The sequence below is a fragment of the Dermacentor andersoni genome, chromosome 4 (assembly GCF_023375885.2).
Source record: "Dermacentor andersoni chromosome 4, qqDerAnde1_hic_scaffold, whole genome shotgun sequence".
In the NCBI taxonomy this organism is placed as follows: domain Eukaryota; kingdom Metazoa; phylum Arthropoda; class Arachnida; order Ixodida; family Ixodidae; genus Dermacentor; species Dermacentor andersoni.
Genome location: NC_092817.1, coordinates 203,975,184 through 203,995,208, shown reverse-complemented (window position 1 = coordinate 203,995,208; position 20,025 = coordinate 203,975,184). Strand labels below are relative to the sequence as shown.

The following is a 20,025-nucleotide window of genomic DNA, read 5'->3' as shown; positions in this document are numbered from 1 at the left end:
TGGAAGCTCTCTGAACTGAGTAAATGCTATGCATTGCATAATTTCTTAATACATTTTCATGGCTGCCTTTAACCTCTATAGTTCCTCATTAAAGCCAGCATCTCTCTTGTGGCCACCTTTAAAGTCCTTGTAGTAATGTATGCCTAACAAGAAAGATGGGTGCTTTGTAGTGCTAGTATGCTCTAAGTAAATCATTTTATGCAAAAATTGCTGACATAATTGTCTGACAAATACTGCATCATGTTTGCTATTTTGCCTTCTGTTTCAATTTCACTGCATCTATACATTTTACCAGTGCATGAGTAGGGTTCAAGGCTGTTCTTTAAAATGCTCATGAGCACTTATCATGATCAATTCCCCATATAAGTGGTTTTGCTGAAGAGAATACAGGAATATGAGCAAAATTGACATGGAACCAACATATAGATAACGTCTGCATGACTGCCTATCAAAAGTTATATTTTCTTAGAAAAAAAAACTGGAACGTGCATCGCGTAATGTAAAACTTATTGCATACACCACCTTCATTAGGATGATACTAGAATATTCAGCGCTGTTTGGAGTCCCCATCAAGTGACGCTTAAGAGGAAGTTGGAAAGGATACAGAGTCTGGCGGCGCGTTTTATTTGTTCGACATACCGAAGGAAGGAATCGGTCACGCTTATGTTACAGCGTTGCAACTTCGATCTTCTTGAGGTACGTAGGAAAAAATATAGGCTGAAGGTGCTTTATCAAATAATGCAGGATCAACTTAAGGTTGATAAGCTCAAATATCTACATGCTCCAGGCAAAAGATACCCGCGAACTAACCACGACTACGTCATAAAGCCGGACCATACCAACAGTGATACACATCGATGCTCATTTTTCCTGGATGCGATAGAAATGTGGAACCAATTGCCAAATAGTATTGTTAGCCTAAAGGATGTCACCGACTTTGAAAATGCTGCTGAGGCATATTTATGGGAGTTTTCGATTTAGTTTTGAAGTGCCAAGTGATATGTGCGACTTGATATTCATTGTACGTATTTTGATAAATCTCAGAAGTGTGCTGAACAGCATTCACGTGAACATCTTATTAACTGTGAATTGACAAGTGTTAAGCAACTTTACGTGCATTGACATTGTCCATATTTGATTTATGTAATTGTATTGTCCTCTCTGTTATGACCCTCTATGAGGGTTGACAGTATTAATAAATAAATAGACGAGGAATGTGGGTAAAAACACTTTATTTTCAGCACACATGTTTTTTTCATGAACTGCTGTTATACTGCTAAAATCTGCACATTTAATAAAAGTACACTGCTCTGCTTCATCACTCCATGCTAAGTGCAAGTATCCTGTACCAGGAAGTCAAACCAAGACGTGGGATGTTCAGTCTGTGAAAATAAAAACGAGTTTGAAACATTAACGTGCAAAAACTAAAGCACACTCAAGAAAATAAACACAGCACAGGAACATATCCAATGAATCAGAATTACCTTTGAGAGCAAACATATAGTTTCTATGGCACAGTGAAGAAACCTTATTCCTCCGGCTTTTTTTGTGCGCGAGAAAATATGAAAGTGCATGCGTTCTCCCCATATTGTGTATCTGTCACCTTTTCACACACAACAAAGATGTTGTCTCAATGTGCCCAACTGTCTTTGCATATCCATTTCTCTGCTCTCATACCATGATACCTACAGTTAAAGGCTGTAGCAATGCTTAGCTTGAATGAACCAACACAAGCTACATGCACTGTGCTGTTGAACATGGCATTGTAAGTTAGATTCATGCACAGCACATTCATGTGCCATAAACATTTGATTGTGATTGTAGGCGAGATAAATAAAAAGAAGGTATGTAAATAAGAATATTCCCTAATAAGCTGTGCAGAAGTGCTCTCCCGTTTGGACAGAAGCCGAGCACAGCTGCAGTGAACAAGAAGCCAACTTATACAGCATTTAAAATCTAGGTTCTAAATGTGCTACAGCTTTTTCTGAATTCATGGTCGAAAATGTAGGTGTTAAAGGTGACAAACATTTAAACAGGTCTCTATTCGGACTGGTAATGCTATGTGTCACCTAGTTTGATAAAATATGCCATATCACTGGTCTCCCAAGCTAAGGCTGCTGTCCAGTTGCAAGTGCAAATCACTCAATTATGTCTAGGGCACGTTTGAGAAAAAGGCAGCCAAGATTACTGTGCCATTGAGATCTATTTCCTGACATCTGATTTCTTCTCAGAAAGCTACCTGTCAAAAAAAACCTTCACAACAACATAACCCAAACCTTTCTTGAGTAAAGCCATCACACTGGTCCTTAAACACTTATTACACAGTGGCTCTTAAGATGTGATGTAATGTTATGTACGTCAGCACCTAACGAAGTACAGGAAAATTTAATAATGGCAGCGTGACAGGTACACAAAAAAGTAAAGGGATAAAACATCACACAGGCTGCCATCAGTGTTCATATCTCCATTTCAATGTGGATGTTTTTAGCAGTGAATACATGTTCTCATTAAAATGAGTCATATTATTACAAAAGCGAAGGGCAAGGGTCTTTACATTCTGAACTGACAAATGTGCTTTATTACAATTCACCGCAATACAGGAGGGCGACGGCACTATATGCTGATGCAAAAGCGTCGTTTCGCTTTCGAAAACTACGCTCGACTAAAGACAACACCTTGACTCGCATATGACCAAAGCAGTTGAACAGGAAACTACGAAATTACGTAGCTATTATGGAAGAAATCAACAGCTCAGAAAAAAAATGGCCGTGTAAACATTAACTGGCTTACGAGGTCGACAAACCAACGTTTCAAAGCATCACAGCCACGTCCGAAATAGCGCTGAAGGCCGGCCAGTACACTTAGGCGCCTCGGCGCACGTAATGTAACAGGAGACGGCAGGTGCACGCAAACATCATTAAGGAACACATATTATTTATGTCGGTGAAAGCGGTCACTCTTCAGTTCTGACATGCTTCAGCGCGTAACACTAGTCTACTGCGGCGAAGCTGACTTCAGGACGCCGATTTCTTCAACTCATCTAGCGAGGCAGGTCCGTTTATCACGCTTGGCAACGTTTGACATTTTCTGCCTTAATTTCGTTTGTTCTTTTTAATTTTCTTATCACAGTGACCCTGTATCACGCAGTAGCAGAGCTAGTGCCACGTCTTAACTGCGTTAGGAAAGGCAAGCGCGTATGCAGCAAGCACGGCGGCATTGGCTCTTGTTTGGAAACTTCAAGAGACGCTCTTCCGCGCAGCGATGTCATTTGTATTATTAAAATAATGCAGGTGATGATTAAATGAGCAGCAGCAAAGCTGTAAAAAAAGCAGTAGTAATGCTGTTCTACGATCCTCTCGCTCGAGCGAGATGGTCTTAGAAAAGAAGCACGATGTAACGCGATCAGACGGAACAGCTCGTCATGCCAGTGTTTTCTTACGTCCTCTTTCTTTCGCGCATTCTCTCCTGAACCAGACTACTGAATGGTTCTGTGCACGCACTGACGATCCTGACGGAGGCAATACCACTCACATGAGCAGCTCCATATAAGATGCCACGGCCCATTCCACATGCCGGCTGCAATTTGACGCGGCCAGGAGGCAAAATATGCGCACAAGGTACCTAATGGTAACGCATCAAACTGCTCACAGCCCCAATCCTTTATTACATGCATATAGCGTGGAAATATGAATTACTCACGCTCTAAGTGGCCACGGAATACGGACCGTTTCGCAGCGCAGCCGGCTCCGTAAGACGGCCGCCATGGAAATGAGCGGATGTGACATCATGGGTTATAGCGGACGTGACGTCATGGGTGAACGTAGACATTTCGGGCACCTTTCGTCTGCTGTGCCCCGGGCACAGCAGACACGGCCTATAATCAATTCGAAGTGCTTTACTACGGCGTTATTTCCAGCCGAGTTTTCCGTCCGAATAATTTCTGGTTACATGGCAGCGTGGCTCAAAATAAATTTAACGGCTTTACGCCACTACTTCGGTTTCTGCAAAACCTTTGCTGTCAGGTTAATAAATCCGTCTAATGGGAGTTGAGATGCGCTAGGAGTGCATATATAATTCATCTGTTATATGAAGTGAGTTTCGGGGATGCATCTTAACATCCGCCGAGCATTTGCACGTCTATTTGACTGCGAAAGAAAATTATTATCAAAATATCAACATGTAGCGCTGGCGCTGCGCCGTACGTTCCGTACAGCCTATGTTCCTACAGCGCCATTTTATGCTATCTACATGAAGCGCCTCAGCGGCGAGCGCTTCGTGAAGACACTGCCCCCATTCTAGTACACTGTAACGTTGATGGCACGGAGGAAGGAAACTAAGGAGAGGCCCTACCCCCTCCGCGCGCTATAGGAGAAAAGTGTGGCGGAAATGACGTAGAAGGTCCACATTTTTTTTGCTGCTTTTTTTTTTTTTTTTTTGTTGTATGGCCACGCCTTTTCGGACACAATGGCGGCGTTGTTATGGTTTTGAGCGCTCACACGCGTTGCTCGGGTAGCTTTCGGGCCGTGGCAAAGGCGCTAAGTGGGCGGGTTTGCGTTAGTCACCGTGTCTTGTTGCGCTGTGTTACCTGCACCGTGCTCTGCCAGATGTTGCGCGAGCGCGCGACACCATGCGCAGCGCGGCGTGGTTTCGCGAAAGATGTAAACAAGAGAGGAGGGTGGCCCAAAAGGCGGAGCATCGCCATGAGCAACGCCAAATTCCGGCTTCACTTTTGCTTCACAAAGAGTGACGTCAGGGCCTCTCCTTAGTTTCCTTCCTCCGTGGTTGATGGTCTCCGTTCTTGGCTACAAGCTTTGCTGCTATTGGCTCGTTTGCTTGCAATTCACTAAAATATGGTGACTAGGATGTTTTAATATTCAAAGTAAACACAATATTTTAAAGGTGTGCCAGCCGTTATTCACGAAAGTATAACTAGAATGCGCATCAGCCCGGTAACACCTGAGAAAATTGTCAACGTTAGCCTTATACCTTATACCGCACGGTTTAGCAGGAGAGCAAAAAAAGACCACATGAGAGCAACAATGAAAAACAATATGTCGGCGCCCGTTATGAACGGTATCGACAGCTGAATGTGTAGCTCTAAGTTAATGGTAAGAAAGGTAGAGCGCTGAAATGTCCGACGTTCCTAGTAAGTTGATTGTATGCCTCTGACTCTTGCGTTATACGGCGGGAAGTTGCAACGTTCTAACTGGTGTTGTAAAAGTCTCGAGGTGCTTTTTTTCGTCGCGTGCACTGTCACAAACACAAAATTACGTGTCTAACGAACTTAACTGGTGCCGCATAAGTTAATCAAGCTACCAGGCTGCGAGGGAAGTGAGAATTTGCGCAAGTGCTCGTTGGGCCCTCTTTAGTATACTTTGGCGGCGCCACCAAAGCGGCAACGGGGACATCAAAGCTCGAACCCGGACTGGTCCGTGGGTCGGGGGCTCACTGAAACTTCCACGTGTCCGGGACGTATATCGCGGACAGCCGATCTTATATGCGAACGTGGCCACGGACCGCTCTGCTTCCAGCTTTGATCCCCCCACTGCCATTTGGGTGCCCTGGAGATCCTGCGCCGCCTGCTGCTTTGTAATAATCTCAGGTGCTCTCCTGAGGTCTACGTTTACCGATATTATAGACCCCGGAGTCTGGCAGCCGACATCTGCAACACCAGTCAGAATCGTCGCGATACAATTGGATTGCTTTTACTTCTTCTAAAATGTCGTAGAAAAAAAAAGAAGGAAGAAACCCAGTCTAGGGAGCAGTTACACGACGCCTATTGGGTGCACTGTTTTCCCCGACAGCTACCTTCTGACAGTTTGCAGTATAGTGCAGACGTTTCTCTTGTGGGGGAAATGGCTGATGTGGAAGTGTCCGTCGTTCGCACTACTTTTGATATGTTTTAGGTGAAAACAAACCGTGGATTGCATTTGGTGAGCGGTTCTAAAACGCGTCCAGACAAAATCGTCTGTCTAATGTCAATCCCGTCAGATGCTCCTATTTCGGCATCAAAATCTTAGTGCGTATTCTTTATGCTTGTTTGAGAAACACTGTGTGTTATGCTGTGCACCAAAGTGTTCGTTGTATGTGCACGTAGGCTGTAATGAGTGGATAAATGAAGTATTGTCTGTACATAACTATTAGCAAATTTTGGCATGAAATGCAGAATTCAAGCTAGAACTAATGCAGGCGTAAAAGAAAGAACAAAGCGCCTCAAAGCCACCGCCTCAGACCCAGTGTTGTCCATGCTCGTTGACATCATCCTTTTCAATGTTAAGTCAGGAACGACAAAATTAAAATTTTGGTGTAACATAAAGGTATGTCCGGGCGACTGTGTATATGAAACGTTTAATCATCTTGTTGCCGCAACTTTTCGAGGAAATGTATACTTTGACTGAAATGTACTGCTGCGCCATCAACAACAAAAAAGAAAGGTGGGAGGTGTAGCACATTTCAAATGCCACAAGATGGCTCGGCAACTCATGATGAAAAACAATAGCGATGAATTTTCAGGTTTTGTTGAACCTGTATCTAAGTGTTTAAGCAAACAGACGACAATTTTATCCAAAGAAACAGGAGAAGTGGACTCTTGTCCGTTTACATGGAGATGTTGTACATGCGCCATATCCTATCGAGCAAATAGTTTTTCAGGTTTGTAAGAGAGTGGTTGAGCATAAGAACTGGTTATAAAAGGTATTGCATCACTAGGATTATGTTGAGTCTGAGGAGGTTAGGAATACTTGGTGATAGCAGTGCAAGATGCCTGCTGTGTGCCTCATGTTTGTTGTACATTGAAGAAAAAAATTAGGGAAGCTTGATAAGCACCTGTTTTTCTTGGCCACTCCACAAGGTGCGCTCCTGAAAAGTGAGGTTGTATTGGGGGGAAAAAAACAACAACATGAATGCCAAGAAATGTTTGGAAAAATTCAGCAGAGCATGATGACTTTGTCTTGGTCCATGTACTGGTATTACAGCAAACGACATAATTTTATAGCTACTTAAAGCCCATGAATTAAATTTACTGTATATAAGGTGTTACTCCATGCCGCTTTGAATCTTCCCATTCTGTGGAATGTTGTGCCTGTCACTTATTCTGAAGTTTCAAAATTGGTTGAAAGATATAAAATTCTGAGATTGCAGATTAAAAAAAAGAAGTTGTTTACAGTTTGTAAATAAGTTAAAAGAGCTATATGGGCAGACTCAACACACAAGGTAACCAGGAAGCTGTAACACAAAGTAACCAGGAACTAGCCTGTAGAAATAAACTAGAACTTAAGACAATTTAATATGTACCGACTCAAACAAGAGAATAAGAACTGTGGTAGCAGTGTGAAATTAGTTTTCTTCTATTGCAGCTGTGCAACCTGGAAATAGAACATGCCTTGCATCATTTCCAAACATGCTCGTTCAGTGTATTACTCAATTTTAATTCTCATGTCTAGGCAGCGAAACTAAGTTTTTCTTTCATAACACCCATAGTCTGAAGATGTTTCCTCGTGATTGTACGGTTCACTGTTAAAGGCAATGCCCGATTAGTATGCAAACCAACATTATATCAACATAGCAACTCCATAGAAAAGTGCTTCAATGAAGCATTAGGTACACCTATATTAGAAAAAAATTATTCTCAATGCATTTGTGTCAAAAAATTTTGTATGGAGCCCCAACATATTAATACGATGTTACCTTTAAGAGTGGATCATAGTGTATATGTGAGGAAGATAAAAACACAGAAAAAAATATAACTCAATCGGTGGTCTTTTTTTTTTTCTTGCTCAAAGAAATGGCGCTATGAACGTTAGAAACAAGGACGTAGTGGTCAACAACACCATGGAAACTAGTGCAGGAGCCACACCTTTGTAGATGTAGCTTGTGGAAGAAGTTGCGTGTTTAAAAGTACAGTACTTTAACATCTTTGAGTCAGGTATTCCTTTAGAAAGCTTTTGCGGGGCTTCCCTTTGTGAAATCAAACTACTGCACCAACTCATACAAGCATAGATGAATTACAACAAAGTTCTAAGCGAGCTGATGTGTGGCTGCGTCTACAGCTGAACGTGGCTAAGTTTAGTTTGCAGGATGGTGGTGCTTTTCAGCTCCTGAACATGAGAGGTGCTGCTTAAACAGAGGGAAAAACTGAATATTCTGTTTTAAACTTCTTTTACATCCAAAGCTGAATGGGCAATACATGAACACTGCTATGGCAGGAGCCTGTGTTATATACTGAGACTGTGCGCACAGTCATGTAACATACAACCTCTTATGGAAAAGCAAAGATGAACTGGGAGTTGCCGGCTGACCTTTATTTTTTTGTTTTAAGGAATACTTGGCAGTAGCACCACGTGGGCATTATTGATGACTATTGAAGACACGTTAAACTTTTTCATTTGTTTTGTAAGTTTTAGTAGTTCCTTTCTTTAATTCTATTCAGGCCCAAATTACGTTGGACTTCCTATAAATGTGTCAAATTTGCATAGCTCCATTCCAAGGCACTTGACTGTCCACTACAAGGACAAGGTGGTAGGATGGTCTTTATTACGTTTTCTGATGAGTCGTCATAACTGGAGAGTAATTATCCAATTATTGGGTAGTCAGTCATGCTTCATTTTTGCATTAAAAAATTCAATTACGTGCTTGAAATGCATGAATTTTTCATTATTAAGTGCATGCGTTACGAACAAAGAAAAAGACTTTCTGCAATATTACTGCTGCTACGCAGCATGTCGAACGTGCCATCAAACAGAATAGTACCTTCAGCAAAATGGTCCTCTACATTAGGATGGTGCCCATTGGAAGTGAAATGAAGGCACGTTGAGTCTGCAGGGGGTTCAGTTCACCTCAAGCTCAATGTCTGCTGCTTTTTCCTTGGCCATCGCTTGACAGAACTGGCAAAAACAAGTCTTGTCCACGAATTTGGACATGGGTGCCTGAAATGATTATTGTGGTGATTAGTATGCTTGGCATGACTGCATTAGCCAGTGCTTCCATGCCTAGATTTCTGAACAGAAGCATTGGAGCAGATGTAAGAATAATTATTTGTAGTAACTACATAGTTCAAAAGAGTCAGTATTCGAAGTTAAAATAAGTATTGGAAGCTAGCGGTTGCATTGCGTAGTTCAGTTTGCCCAAAGGGGCTTGTGGCTTGTTGGCGGAATATTGATGAATGTAATGCTGCTTCTTTTGCTGTGAAATGTGCAGTCCTCCTTACTGAGTAGCAGTCATCGAGTTTGGCAAGTCATCTGTAAACAATCGATCAATAGCAAAGTTTGACACCCCAATTGAGCTCGAACGCTGTGAGAGATGCCATAGTAGTTGACTCCCAATTCATCTTGACCACTTTAGACGTTCCTAAACATGGACTTAAATACAAGTACACGAGCGCTTCTGCATTACACCACCATTGGAATGCAATGGCTGCTGCCAGGAGTCACATTCGCGATCTCATGCTCAGTAGCACAACACTGTAGCCACTGCAGCAGGTACACCGCTAGTGCACTCATGATGTGTGCAGTCATGCACACATCACTTCATCATTACCCCTTATCTGCACCCAGATGAAACACCTGCTGGCTCCTCGGGCGACGGTGCTTGGTCCATGCCCCTGCCAGCATTCACCAAGGAGGACAACCCGCATGGCGTGCTGTGCGAGAGTGCATTTGCCACCCTTTTCCCTAAGTACCGCGAGAAGTACTTGCGTGAGTGCTGGCCTCTGGTCAAGAAGACACTCTCCGAACATGTGAGTGTTCTGGTGCGCTCACCCCATGGTAGTGAGGTGGCATTGGTAGCGGTGGAGAAGACGTTCGTCTATCTTTTATCATGCTGGCTTTGTCAACACATTTCTTAAAACTTTTAAAAAGATGTTTTGGCAGATCACTTCAAGGGGCCCTGACAATGCTACAGTGTTATTGTAAGGCAGTAGTTAAGAAGCTTTATTGTAAGGCTAAGAATGCTCTGATGTGTAGAGTAAAGCCCAGTTTTTACTTTTAAAGCCTGCTTCTTCTCAGAATCGAGGTATCAAATGCAATCTTCCATGTCTTGCATATTGGCCAGAGCTCTCCAAAACAGCTGGTTGATAATGCCAGTACACAGTTTAATTTTTTATTGAGATCTGTTTGGATTGTTAGGTTGTTATTGCTGATGACTGCTGTATCTTTTACTACTGTGGGCCCTTTTTTAGTGTTACTTTAGAGCGCATGGCTGTTGTCACGTGTTGCGATACTTTTTGTGTGGGTGTAGGGTACACCGAGCTGATGCATTGTTGTAAGCGATGAAAGCGAGAGCTTTTGTGGCACCTTGTGATTGCATTTGGCCCCCCAGCAGTCATCCAGCGCTCTCTTGTAGAGCAAAATGTGCCAGCTGCTATGCAGGCCGAATGTAGCCTTTGAAACGCTGAGCACTGTACTCAAAAGTGTGTAGCACATTCCTGTACTAGCCACTTGTTGATCCAGAATGCACGATGAAGCCCAATAAAGTGGGGCCCTCTGAGCTGCTAGCACTTCGTGTGACGGTCACAAGGAGTGCTGTCAGCATCACCACTCTTACTACCCAGTTGCAATTTGCAGAGACCCTACCTTTCAAGCTTGCCCTTACCTGTTTCACTGCTATCACTGATATGTGACAATATTCTCATGAACCGAAACTTCAGTACAACAGTGGGCACTGGAAATGTCAAAGGCATATCGGAGAATTGAGAATTAAGTGGAATTTATTTTCATCAGTAGTACAAAAAAAAAATAACGTATAATTGAGAGGTGAAAAGTAAAAACTGTCAGGAGGACCTCCTAAACAGGAAACAAATGGGGGTTAGTGCAATTGTGGCAACAGTAGCAGGCTACATCATACAAAGGTTGTGTTTGTCAGCAGCTTTTAATGCAGTGTTCTAATATGAAACTAGGTCGTGGTAGCATGGGGAACAAGCAATGCTGTAAAGTATTGACAGGGACAGAAAAAAATCAAAGAAGTATAAAAAGGAAATTAGGAGCAGTACAATACAAATATGTTTAATAATGTTTACATTGCACAATAAAAATACTAGGAGTTAAGATAATGCTTTGTGCTTGAAGGCTTGAAATGCACATGATTTGATATCGGACAGAATCAAATTCCGCACTGATATGCCTGAAAACATGACAGTAAATTTCCCATAATTAGTCCGAATTTTAGGAAGGAGAAAATTGGGACGTGCGGAAAACCTTGTGTTATTATTATTAGTGAGGTCAGTACGGGTAAAAACTTTCAATACCTAGCTCCTTATTTATGAGACAGAACATTATTAGCAACAGCTTATCATTTAATAACATGCACAAGGGGAGAAGGTTTAGGGAACAAAAAATGGGAGCAGAGTGAGATGTGAAAGGTTGAAATGTCATCAATCGTATGAGTTGCTTTTTTTTTTTGTAAAGCTTCTAGTTGGTGGAGATGAGTGAAGTATGTATTACCCCATGATGAGAGGCAATATGAAAGATGACTGAATATATGCGTAATACAAAGACAAGAGAATACTTGGCTGAAAAAAGTAGTGCAATTTGATAATGACGTGAATGCGAAAAGAAATTTTTTGGAAAAGAGATTGGGCATGGCGGTTGAATTTTAAGTGCTCATCTAAGATAATGTCTAGAAATTTGGTTGACCCAGATCTTGTAATTATGCGATTGTTAAGTGATACAGCTAAGGAATCTATAAATAATGTTTGAGGGGAATGACATTCCATAAATATTGTCTTCGATGGATTGGTATATAATGTGTTTTTCAAGCACCATTCATGAACATTAGTGAGATCATTGTTTAGTTTGTTTAGTAGTGTGATGGAATTTCTGTCAGATACGAAAATGGTTGTGTCATCGGCATAGAGAAGGCAGTGGACATGCGTTAATACTTGTGGCAAATCATTAATGAGCAATAAAAATAACAATGGCCCAAGTATTGATCCTTGAGGGATGCCTCCAATAATAAGTTTAAGTGAAGAGAAGGAGCTATTCACTTTGACAATTTGGGGTCGGTCTGTTAGTCACGAATTAACTGCAAAAGCGGGCCAGAAATAGCATAAAATTCTAGTCCGTGTGGTAGGATGAGGTGGTTAATTGTATCGAACACTTTAGTGAAATCAATAAAGAGAGCACCGACTAATAGGCCTTTGTCTGTAGCTAATTTAACTTTGTCAGTAAACATAATAAGTGCAAGTTCTGTTGACAAATGCTCTCTAAAACCAAATTGGTAACGAGATAATAGCTTAAATTTAGATAAGTAATTAGTTAAACCCTTGTGAATAAGCTTTTCAGTTACCTTGCTAAAGAAAGACAAAATGCAAATAGGTAGATAATTATTTGAACACTCACAATTACCTTTTTTAAAAATTGGGATTACCTTACCCATTTTGAGGCTTTTGGGAAAGACACCATCTTTAAATAATTTATTTATTACGTCCGCAAATACCGATGAAATTTCTTTATGCACAAGCTTAATGTTCGACGGTTGGATGAGATCAAGGCCAGGAGCAGTTGTCTTGAGTGATGTTATGATACTACAAACTTCTTGTGAAGTTGTAGGGTATAAGTAAAATGAATAGGTACTGTGTGGTAAACTAGGTAAGGGTGGTTCATGCTGTAGGTCAACTACAGCACTAAAATGGTTACTGAAAGCGTTAGCGACGTCCTTAGGGTCTGTTAAATTAACTGAATTGTAGATGACGCATGATATGCCATTATCAGTGGTATTGGTGTTTAAAAATTCTTTAATAACTTGCCAGGTTCGTCTGGTGTCGTTTCTATTTTGCCCATCTTGTTTTCGTAGTAATTACGCTTAGCACATTTTAGGGTGGCTGAAAGAACATTTTAATATGCTTTGAATCGTGAACATAATGTGTTATTAATCGCTGAGCTTTGAGCTTCTCCTGAAGGTTGTTTTTTTTTGCTATGAACCGCATTAAACTCTTGCTGATCCAAGGCTTTCTTGGTGTACTGAACCAGCACGTCACTGTGAAGTTACTCATGCATAAGTTAGTTCACCCTGATATCTTCGTTGAAAAAGGTGTAAAAGCTTTTTCTGCACAGTGCTCCAGAAACATGTCAGTCCAGTCAGTCGCATGAATTAGGTGAATGAATTTATTTGAATCAAAGAATGACCTGATGTTTTTTCTAGATAAACTAGATGTTACGGAGCCTGCACAAAAATATATGGGATAATGCTCTGTTATATCATAGTTTACTACACCGGCCGTGGTATTATCACTGGGTAAGCTGGAAAGGATGTGATCTATTGAGGTGCTAGAAACGCCTTGTTCACACCGAGTTGGAGTATAAATTAGCGAAGAAAATACACAGCTAAAGAAAGTGCTAACATACTCTGAGCATGACTGACTGTTAGGGTCAATTATATTGATGTTAATGTCACCGTAAATCCTTGTTCCTTATTGTATCCTTGTTCTTGTCAATTAACTTGTTCAGTAACTGCTCGAATTCTCTGCAGAACTCAATATAAGAAGACGAAGGTGAGCGATAGATGGACGCATTTATAATATTACAATTGGTCGGCAACAAGTTACTGCTTGACTGAAAGTTACTTTGATCTACTTCTAACGAAACAGATTCGCAGAGAGAGGTGCACAAAGTGAAGTCATGATGGCGTTTATATGACAGTTTTGAACTTACTAATATGGCTGTACCGCCACTACGATATCCTTCGGGATGACAGTATTCAGAAGTATAACCGGGAAGACCGTACAGATTTCCGTCATGTGATGACAATTGCATCTCAGACAGGCAAATGAAAGAGAAAGCGTGGTCCAGAATGGAAACAAACGTGACAACATTATCGTGGGGCCTACGAATACTGTGGATGTTAAGATGTACTAAAGATAGCGTGGGCTGCTTTTTTTTCAGCAGAGAATTAGTTTGATCAAGTGAGAAAACAGACTCAGCCATGATGAATTGTAAAGATCAGAGCGTGCTAAGAAAACGACGTGTGATTACATGAAGATAGTTAGATCAGTCACACGGAAGAGGCAGTGCACACGGCTGTCTTCCAACTTCCTGGCCTTGATAGCGTAGTTGTCGGTCCACAGAAATTTCCTACCTTTAGATTTCTTAAGTTCTAGTGCGTGCGCAAAAAGTCGCTTATTTTCCGGTGTTAGATGATCGTTGACAAAAATAGATGTCGTTGGCTTATGCAAGTGCCCAATAGCAGTCATAGTGAGTCGGGCCTTTCGCGCTTTGGATGCAAAGTCGCCTTTTTTGTCCTAGAGCAGAATCATGTTATGATGTTGGTTCCCTGTTTAGCAGGTACGCGGTGAACAATATCTACATCAGCAGCAGCCACAGGACAGCCGATCTTTTCACCCAAGACATGTGCAATTGACAGGAAGTTTTCTCGGTCTGTTTTTGGGATGCCCCTAATTTCCACATTGTTTTGCCGCGAGTACTGCTCCAGGTCACCAACTCTTTGCGTAAGGTTCTTGTTACTATCCACAAGGGACTTTTTCTCATCCCTCAGGGATTTGTTTTCTTGCACAAGACTGTCATTCCTTGATTTCATCAAGGAAGGGATCCACTTTGTTTTGGGAGCTGCATCACAACCATTGTCTTACTCACTGGGGGTTTGTATTATGGAGCCTGACTCAAAGCCCTTGTACTGCGATACTGTGGTACGTAACAACTAAAGCAGGCTGACACTTACGTAGCAAGGTTGCATTACAGATGTGGTAGTGTCCTTTTGTGCTCTTTTCTCTCTATGGTTGTGTTGCTTCAACTTTTTTATGTAGTGCACTAAACGATAGTAGTATTTTGTTTGATATGCTGAAAAACTGTAAAATTATTGTTGTGCTGCATAGATACTCATTCGTGATTCAGTGATAAAGGCACTTCGTGACCGATTCTGTATTCATGCTGCATGTTATTTGCTATAGCTGCATAACTTAAAAAGTTTGATATCAGCAGCCTAAATTCCATGAAGCACAAACACACAGTGGGTTGACAAGCACCTTGCGGCCTTCCTCCCCCCTCCTTGTTGGCTATGAAATGAAGGCTACAGAACCAAAGCGCACCTCCGTCACTGTGCTTGAAGTAGTCGCACAGCTTTGTTAATGCTTTCTTATGTCGAAAATAGAAAACAATATTTTTGTTCATTTATTACAGTGCCTAATTTGAAACAATACGTAAAATAACCAGTTAGCTACTGGTATTTTTTTTATTTTTTTGGCCTTTCGAGTTTTCGCACACCCGAGACCATCGCATGTTTTACGCATTTGTCAAAGGCGTGATGGTGCCCCTGTCTTCCGGTCAGTGTTTGTCGCTTGCTTGCTGTCCCACCAGTCAGATCCCCCCGAGATGCTGTTGACCAACTTGAACAACAAAACACTCTCGAAGCACACAAAACGAATGTTTGCAGCATGTACGCAGAAACGAAGTGAACTCATCTGAAAATTGCAACCGGCGGCATGTACAAACGAGCCAGCTATGTAACCGCAGCGCCAGCTCTACCAGCGTCAGTTGCATGTCCAAGTCCCAACCAACACTGAGGTTATATGGCTGCTTTGAGGCTCCAGCGCAGGCTGTATTGCTAGATTTTTAGAACTCGGTACATATCAGATGTGTATTAACATTGATTGATTCATGCCAAGTTAATTGTCTCTGCCTTCACTAAAGTAAAGAATTTGTGCAAGGTTGGAGAAACCAAAAGCAGTACCGAGCTCTCGTGAACTACATTGTATACGAATACAGTCATGCACAGAAACTCCAACTTCGTAGCTTTCGCTTCACGGCCAAGAAAAGTTGTCTGCGAGTACAGCACCTCTCGTGTTTGTAGTGTTTCCTGATTGCACCTCAATGCTGTTACAGCATATAATGCAATTTATTAGAGAGATATTATAGGCTAAACATGTAATGTTTATTTACAGTGGCAATGCCTAGCCGCTAGAAAGAGCTTTCAACACTACATTCCATTGTGCCCTTGGGTCGAGAAAGATGAAGTCTCTCGAGGAGCACCAGCAGTAAAGCAAACTAGGCTTTGGCCTTGACCAGGGTTTGTGTCCTCTGAGCCCCGTCTCGACATCATCATGTCAAGAACTGCAGCAGCACATGGCATTCCATGTCTGTGTGTTGGTTGAGTGCATTATGCCAACCTAAAACGCATTTGAGTTAGCGGTAGTAAGGGTCAGTTGGAAAAATATTGATCTACAGTCAACCATCATTAACTTAAACTCTGATATCGCAAAATTTTAGTTGAGTGGAAATTTTTGCCTAGCTCAGTGTCAACCACATTTATTTTTCACCTCTTATCTCGACATACTATCGCGTCGAACTTTGGATACCTTGAAGTCTCGACTGCGATAATGTTGGGAAAAAGTCACTGCCCAAAGATTTCCATACTTTGTGTACAGCCGTGATATTGCCCATTAATGACAGGAGTGCAAGTTTTTTACTGCAATATGCTTCATTCTATTCCGCTCTTATCATCCACCATTCACGGCCAGCTGCAATCTCATTGATAATGCAGGCAGAGTGTCGCTCTGGACCCTGACAAAGCATGAGAAGATACCTCCGCAACATGCATGTTCAGGTGTGCACCAGTTGGCTTTTTCAAGGTGCTCTATATTTCTAAGTTTGTGGATCTACGTACTACGCCATGTATGCAGCTGCACCATTCGTTCATGGTGCATCTGTGTGGAATTTTCGGTACATTTTTTTGCATTTTCTCGAGTAACAAGTTCAGGGCCATCATATTGTAGTGACGTAAGTTTGGATACTGTTTCTTAGTGCGCTTTGTTAGTGACCATGTAGCGATGCTCCTCCTGTGTTATTAATGGGATAAGCCAGGTGAGAGCAGTGGATGAAAGAGTGGCATATAATCGAGAAGAAGGCACGAATGCACAATTGCAGCCCTTGGGTGGTACAGTGAAAGCTCGTTAATTCGACTTCCGTTAATTCGGAAAATCCGATAATTTGACCTTCGCGCCTGGTCCCTACAATTATATATAAGAGTCTATGGGATGAAACTCTCAATAATTCGGACGGATTCCAGCCTACCTCGGATAATTCGGACGATTTCAGGCAGCCACCGAGGCTCAAAAACTAAAATACGGCAAACGCAGCACAAAAGTGATACCCAAAGCAACGCCTCATTGCCCAAATGCAGCATCGCCATTGACATCAAGTGGCTGAAACTTGGCCAATCCAATCCAATTGGCTCGACTTGTGGCTGGATGGGTGCTTTTCCTTGTTTTTGCATGTGTCGGCGTTATCGACGGGGCCATTTTGTCGCTTTGTTGCTGTTGGTGCGCTACATCCTTGCATGCTGTTTTGCCGAGGACCGCTGGATTTAGCGCAGCTCAGTTATTGAACTTTATTTGTGCTTTTCTGTTGTGCGCCCGTGTCACTGCACTCTCCGCCGATGGCAACGCCGGCGAAGCGGCCGAAATACGAGGCAAAGGACTTGGCTACCAAGGTGGAAATTTTGCGGGCCCTGAAGGACGAACTCCCTCGACAAGAAGCCATGAAGAAGTACGACGTGAAAAGAAGTACCTTGAGCACGTATGTGAAAAATGAAGAACAGATTCTTCAGGCGTTCGAAAGCGAGAAGTTTCGAGCGTCACGAAAGCGTCTGCGAACAGCAGCTCATCCAGAGTTGGAAAAGGCTTTGCTTCGGTGGGTGGTCGACTCGCGTAATGCACATCTGCCACTGAGTGGACCCCTCATCATGGCACAAGCCGAGAGGTTTGCACTGATGATGCATATCGATGCATTCAAGGCATCGGAAGGGTGGTGTGCGCGCTTCAGAGAGCGACATGGCGTCGTTTTTAAGACTGTGTGCGGCGAAAGAGGCGCTGTCAACGAAGACGTTGCCAAGAGCTGGAAGAACGCTCAGGTGCTCGAACACATCGCCGCCTACGATCCAAATGACATATTTAATGCTGATGAAAGAGCACTTTTCTTTAAGGCTTTGCCAGACAAGACTGTGACCATGAAAGGAGATCCGTGCATCGGTGGCAAAAGATCCAAGGAACGCGTCACTATTCTTTTAGCCGCCAACATGACAGGAACAGAGCGCTTGCCGCTTGTCGTCATTGGAAAGGCACAAAAGCCACGGTGCTTTAAGAACATGCCTGCTCTTTCGGTGGAATACTGAGCGAATAAAAAGGCCTGGATGACGTCGGAAATTTTTCGTGGCTGGATGCAGAAGTTAGACCGACAGTTTTCCGCAAAGAACCGCAAAGTGTTAATGGTGCTGGACAATTGTAGTGTGCATAACAGTGTCACCGGACTGGACAACATAGAAGTTGTTTTCTTGCCGCCAAACACAACATCGGCCCTCCAGCCGATGGACCAAGGCATAATTCAGTATGTCAAGACCAAATACCGCAGGCGCGTGCTGGAACGGATGCTCCTGTGCCATGAAGTCGGCAAGCAGTACGACGTGAATCTTTTGAGCGCGGTCAACATTCTTGCCTACGTTTGGCACAACACGCCCGCGCACGTCGTCGCCAACTGTTTTAGACACAGTGGCTTCGTTGTGCGTGAGCCTGGCGATGATGCAGTGGCCGAAGTGTCGCTAGATGACAATGGAGATGACTGCGAGGATTTTGGAGGAGTTTTGCCGGATGCGGTGACACTCGCTGATTACGTCGGCATTGATGATCGCGTTGTTACAGCCGGCTCGCTTACCGAAGAAGAAATTGTCAGAGACGTGCTGCACGGGAAGATTCTGAGGAGGAAGAGGAGCCGTGAGAGGAGCAGCCTCGGCCCCCTCGCACTGTGAAGGAAGCCGCGGAGGTCCTCGCTGTGTTGGAAGAATTTTGTTGGGAGACTGCAGACAGCATGCGAGCTGCTAAGCACCTGGAAGGACTTCGTAAAATAGTATCCGCGCGGGTTTCTGCTCGAAAGCAGATGAGCATCCTCAATTACTTTGCGCAGTAAAGGTTTGTTGATGAAAGTCGTGCGTTTATTGTTTTTGTTGTCCGCTCGATAATTCGGACATTCGGTTAATTCGGACATAATTTACGGTTCCTAGAAGTCCGAATTAACCAGCTTTTACTGTATTCTCGGTCAATTACTTTTTTCACGTTATTTCGTGTAACTTGGCTTTGGACAGGTTGGTGCCTATGTGCAACAGTGTTTGCTTGTCTCTGTACGAAGATCACTGTTGCCCGTAGACACCCGATGTGTAGGGTGCTAAGTCGCACAATATTGCGCAAGAGTGATCTACCGAATCAAAATGCTGCTTCTGGAATATTGAGCTTTTGTGAGAAATTTAGCGGCTATTAGTGCTTATTTCGAAAGGCTCTACAGTGGAACCCACTTATAACGATACCCTTTTTAACAGTATATCGGTTATAACAATGAGAAGCTGCTGCACCATCAGCTTTTGTACGTTTTCCTTGGTGAAATAACCTGCTTACTACAATGCCCCAGTGCCGCATTATCAGTTATAACAATGAAGTCTGGCTGCTGGGTGTCCATGCTGAAAGGTAGTAAAATGCAAAATCCTTGAAGAAAGAAGAGAAAACGAGATATTTGAGCCGCTGCATGAGGGACCGCTGCTTCAACAGCTGCTGCATGCTCAATTTCCAGCCATCTCCACGTGCCTCTTTCCTGTCGCCCTACCACCCCTCCAAACAGGAATGGGCTGCTCCCATAGCTCTAAGGTGCCCCACCTTTCGAAACACAAATGGACTGTGCCAAGTGTACTGCTTGCAGATTGCTTGCTGGCTCCTTATTCAGCACAGTTCTGCAAGCAGATTAATCGCTCATGTTTGTCTTTGTTGGCTGCGTCGAAATCGTTCCTGGCCACATGGTTTCTCAGCCTCGTTCGACCAACAGTTGGTTTGACTCGCTGCTGAAGCGAAAGATGGCTGATGTGCCCGCTGATCATCGGCAATGCACGACGTTGCCGGTGAAAAGAAAGCGCACGGCTATAGATTTTTGAAACTAAGTGCTTCTAACCAATGAGGCAATCGTCGCGAACATGCTTGCATTGGATAGCGACGGTGACGACGGCAGTAATGACGCAGTAGGGCAGGCTGCCTCAACATTGTCCTCA

General features: G+C 43.0%; 1 protein-coding gene and 1 long non-coding RNA gene across 2 annotated transcripts in view; one reads left to right on the top strand and one right to left on the bottom strand.

The window, feature by feature from the left end:
* Positions 1-1,215: 1,215 nt before the first annotated feature.
* On the bottom strand, positions 1,216-4,952 carry LOC126520062 (uncharacterized). Its single transcript, XR_007599600.3, has 2 exons — positions 3,700-4,952; positions 1,216-1,382 (listed from the first exon to the last, which is right to left on the bottom strand). It is a non-coding gene; the product is annotated as an uncharacterized lncRNA (long non-coding RNA).
* Positions 4,953-5,036: 84 nt separating this feature from the next.
* LOC126538326 (KRR1 small subunit processome component homolog) overlaps positions 5,037-20,025 on the top strand; it is a 62,703-nt gene continuing 47,714 nt past the window's right edge. The window contains exons 1-2 of the mRNA XM_072288012.1: positions 5,037-5,146; positions 9,552-9,733. Coding sequence (XP_072144113.1) covers positions 5,131-5,146; positions 9,552-9,733 — 198 coding nt within the window. The 5' untranslated portion in view covers positions 5,037-5,130. The remainder of the gene's footprint in view (positions 5,147-9,551; positions 9,734-20,025) is intronic.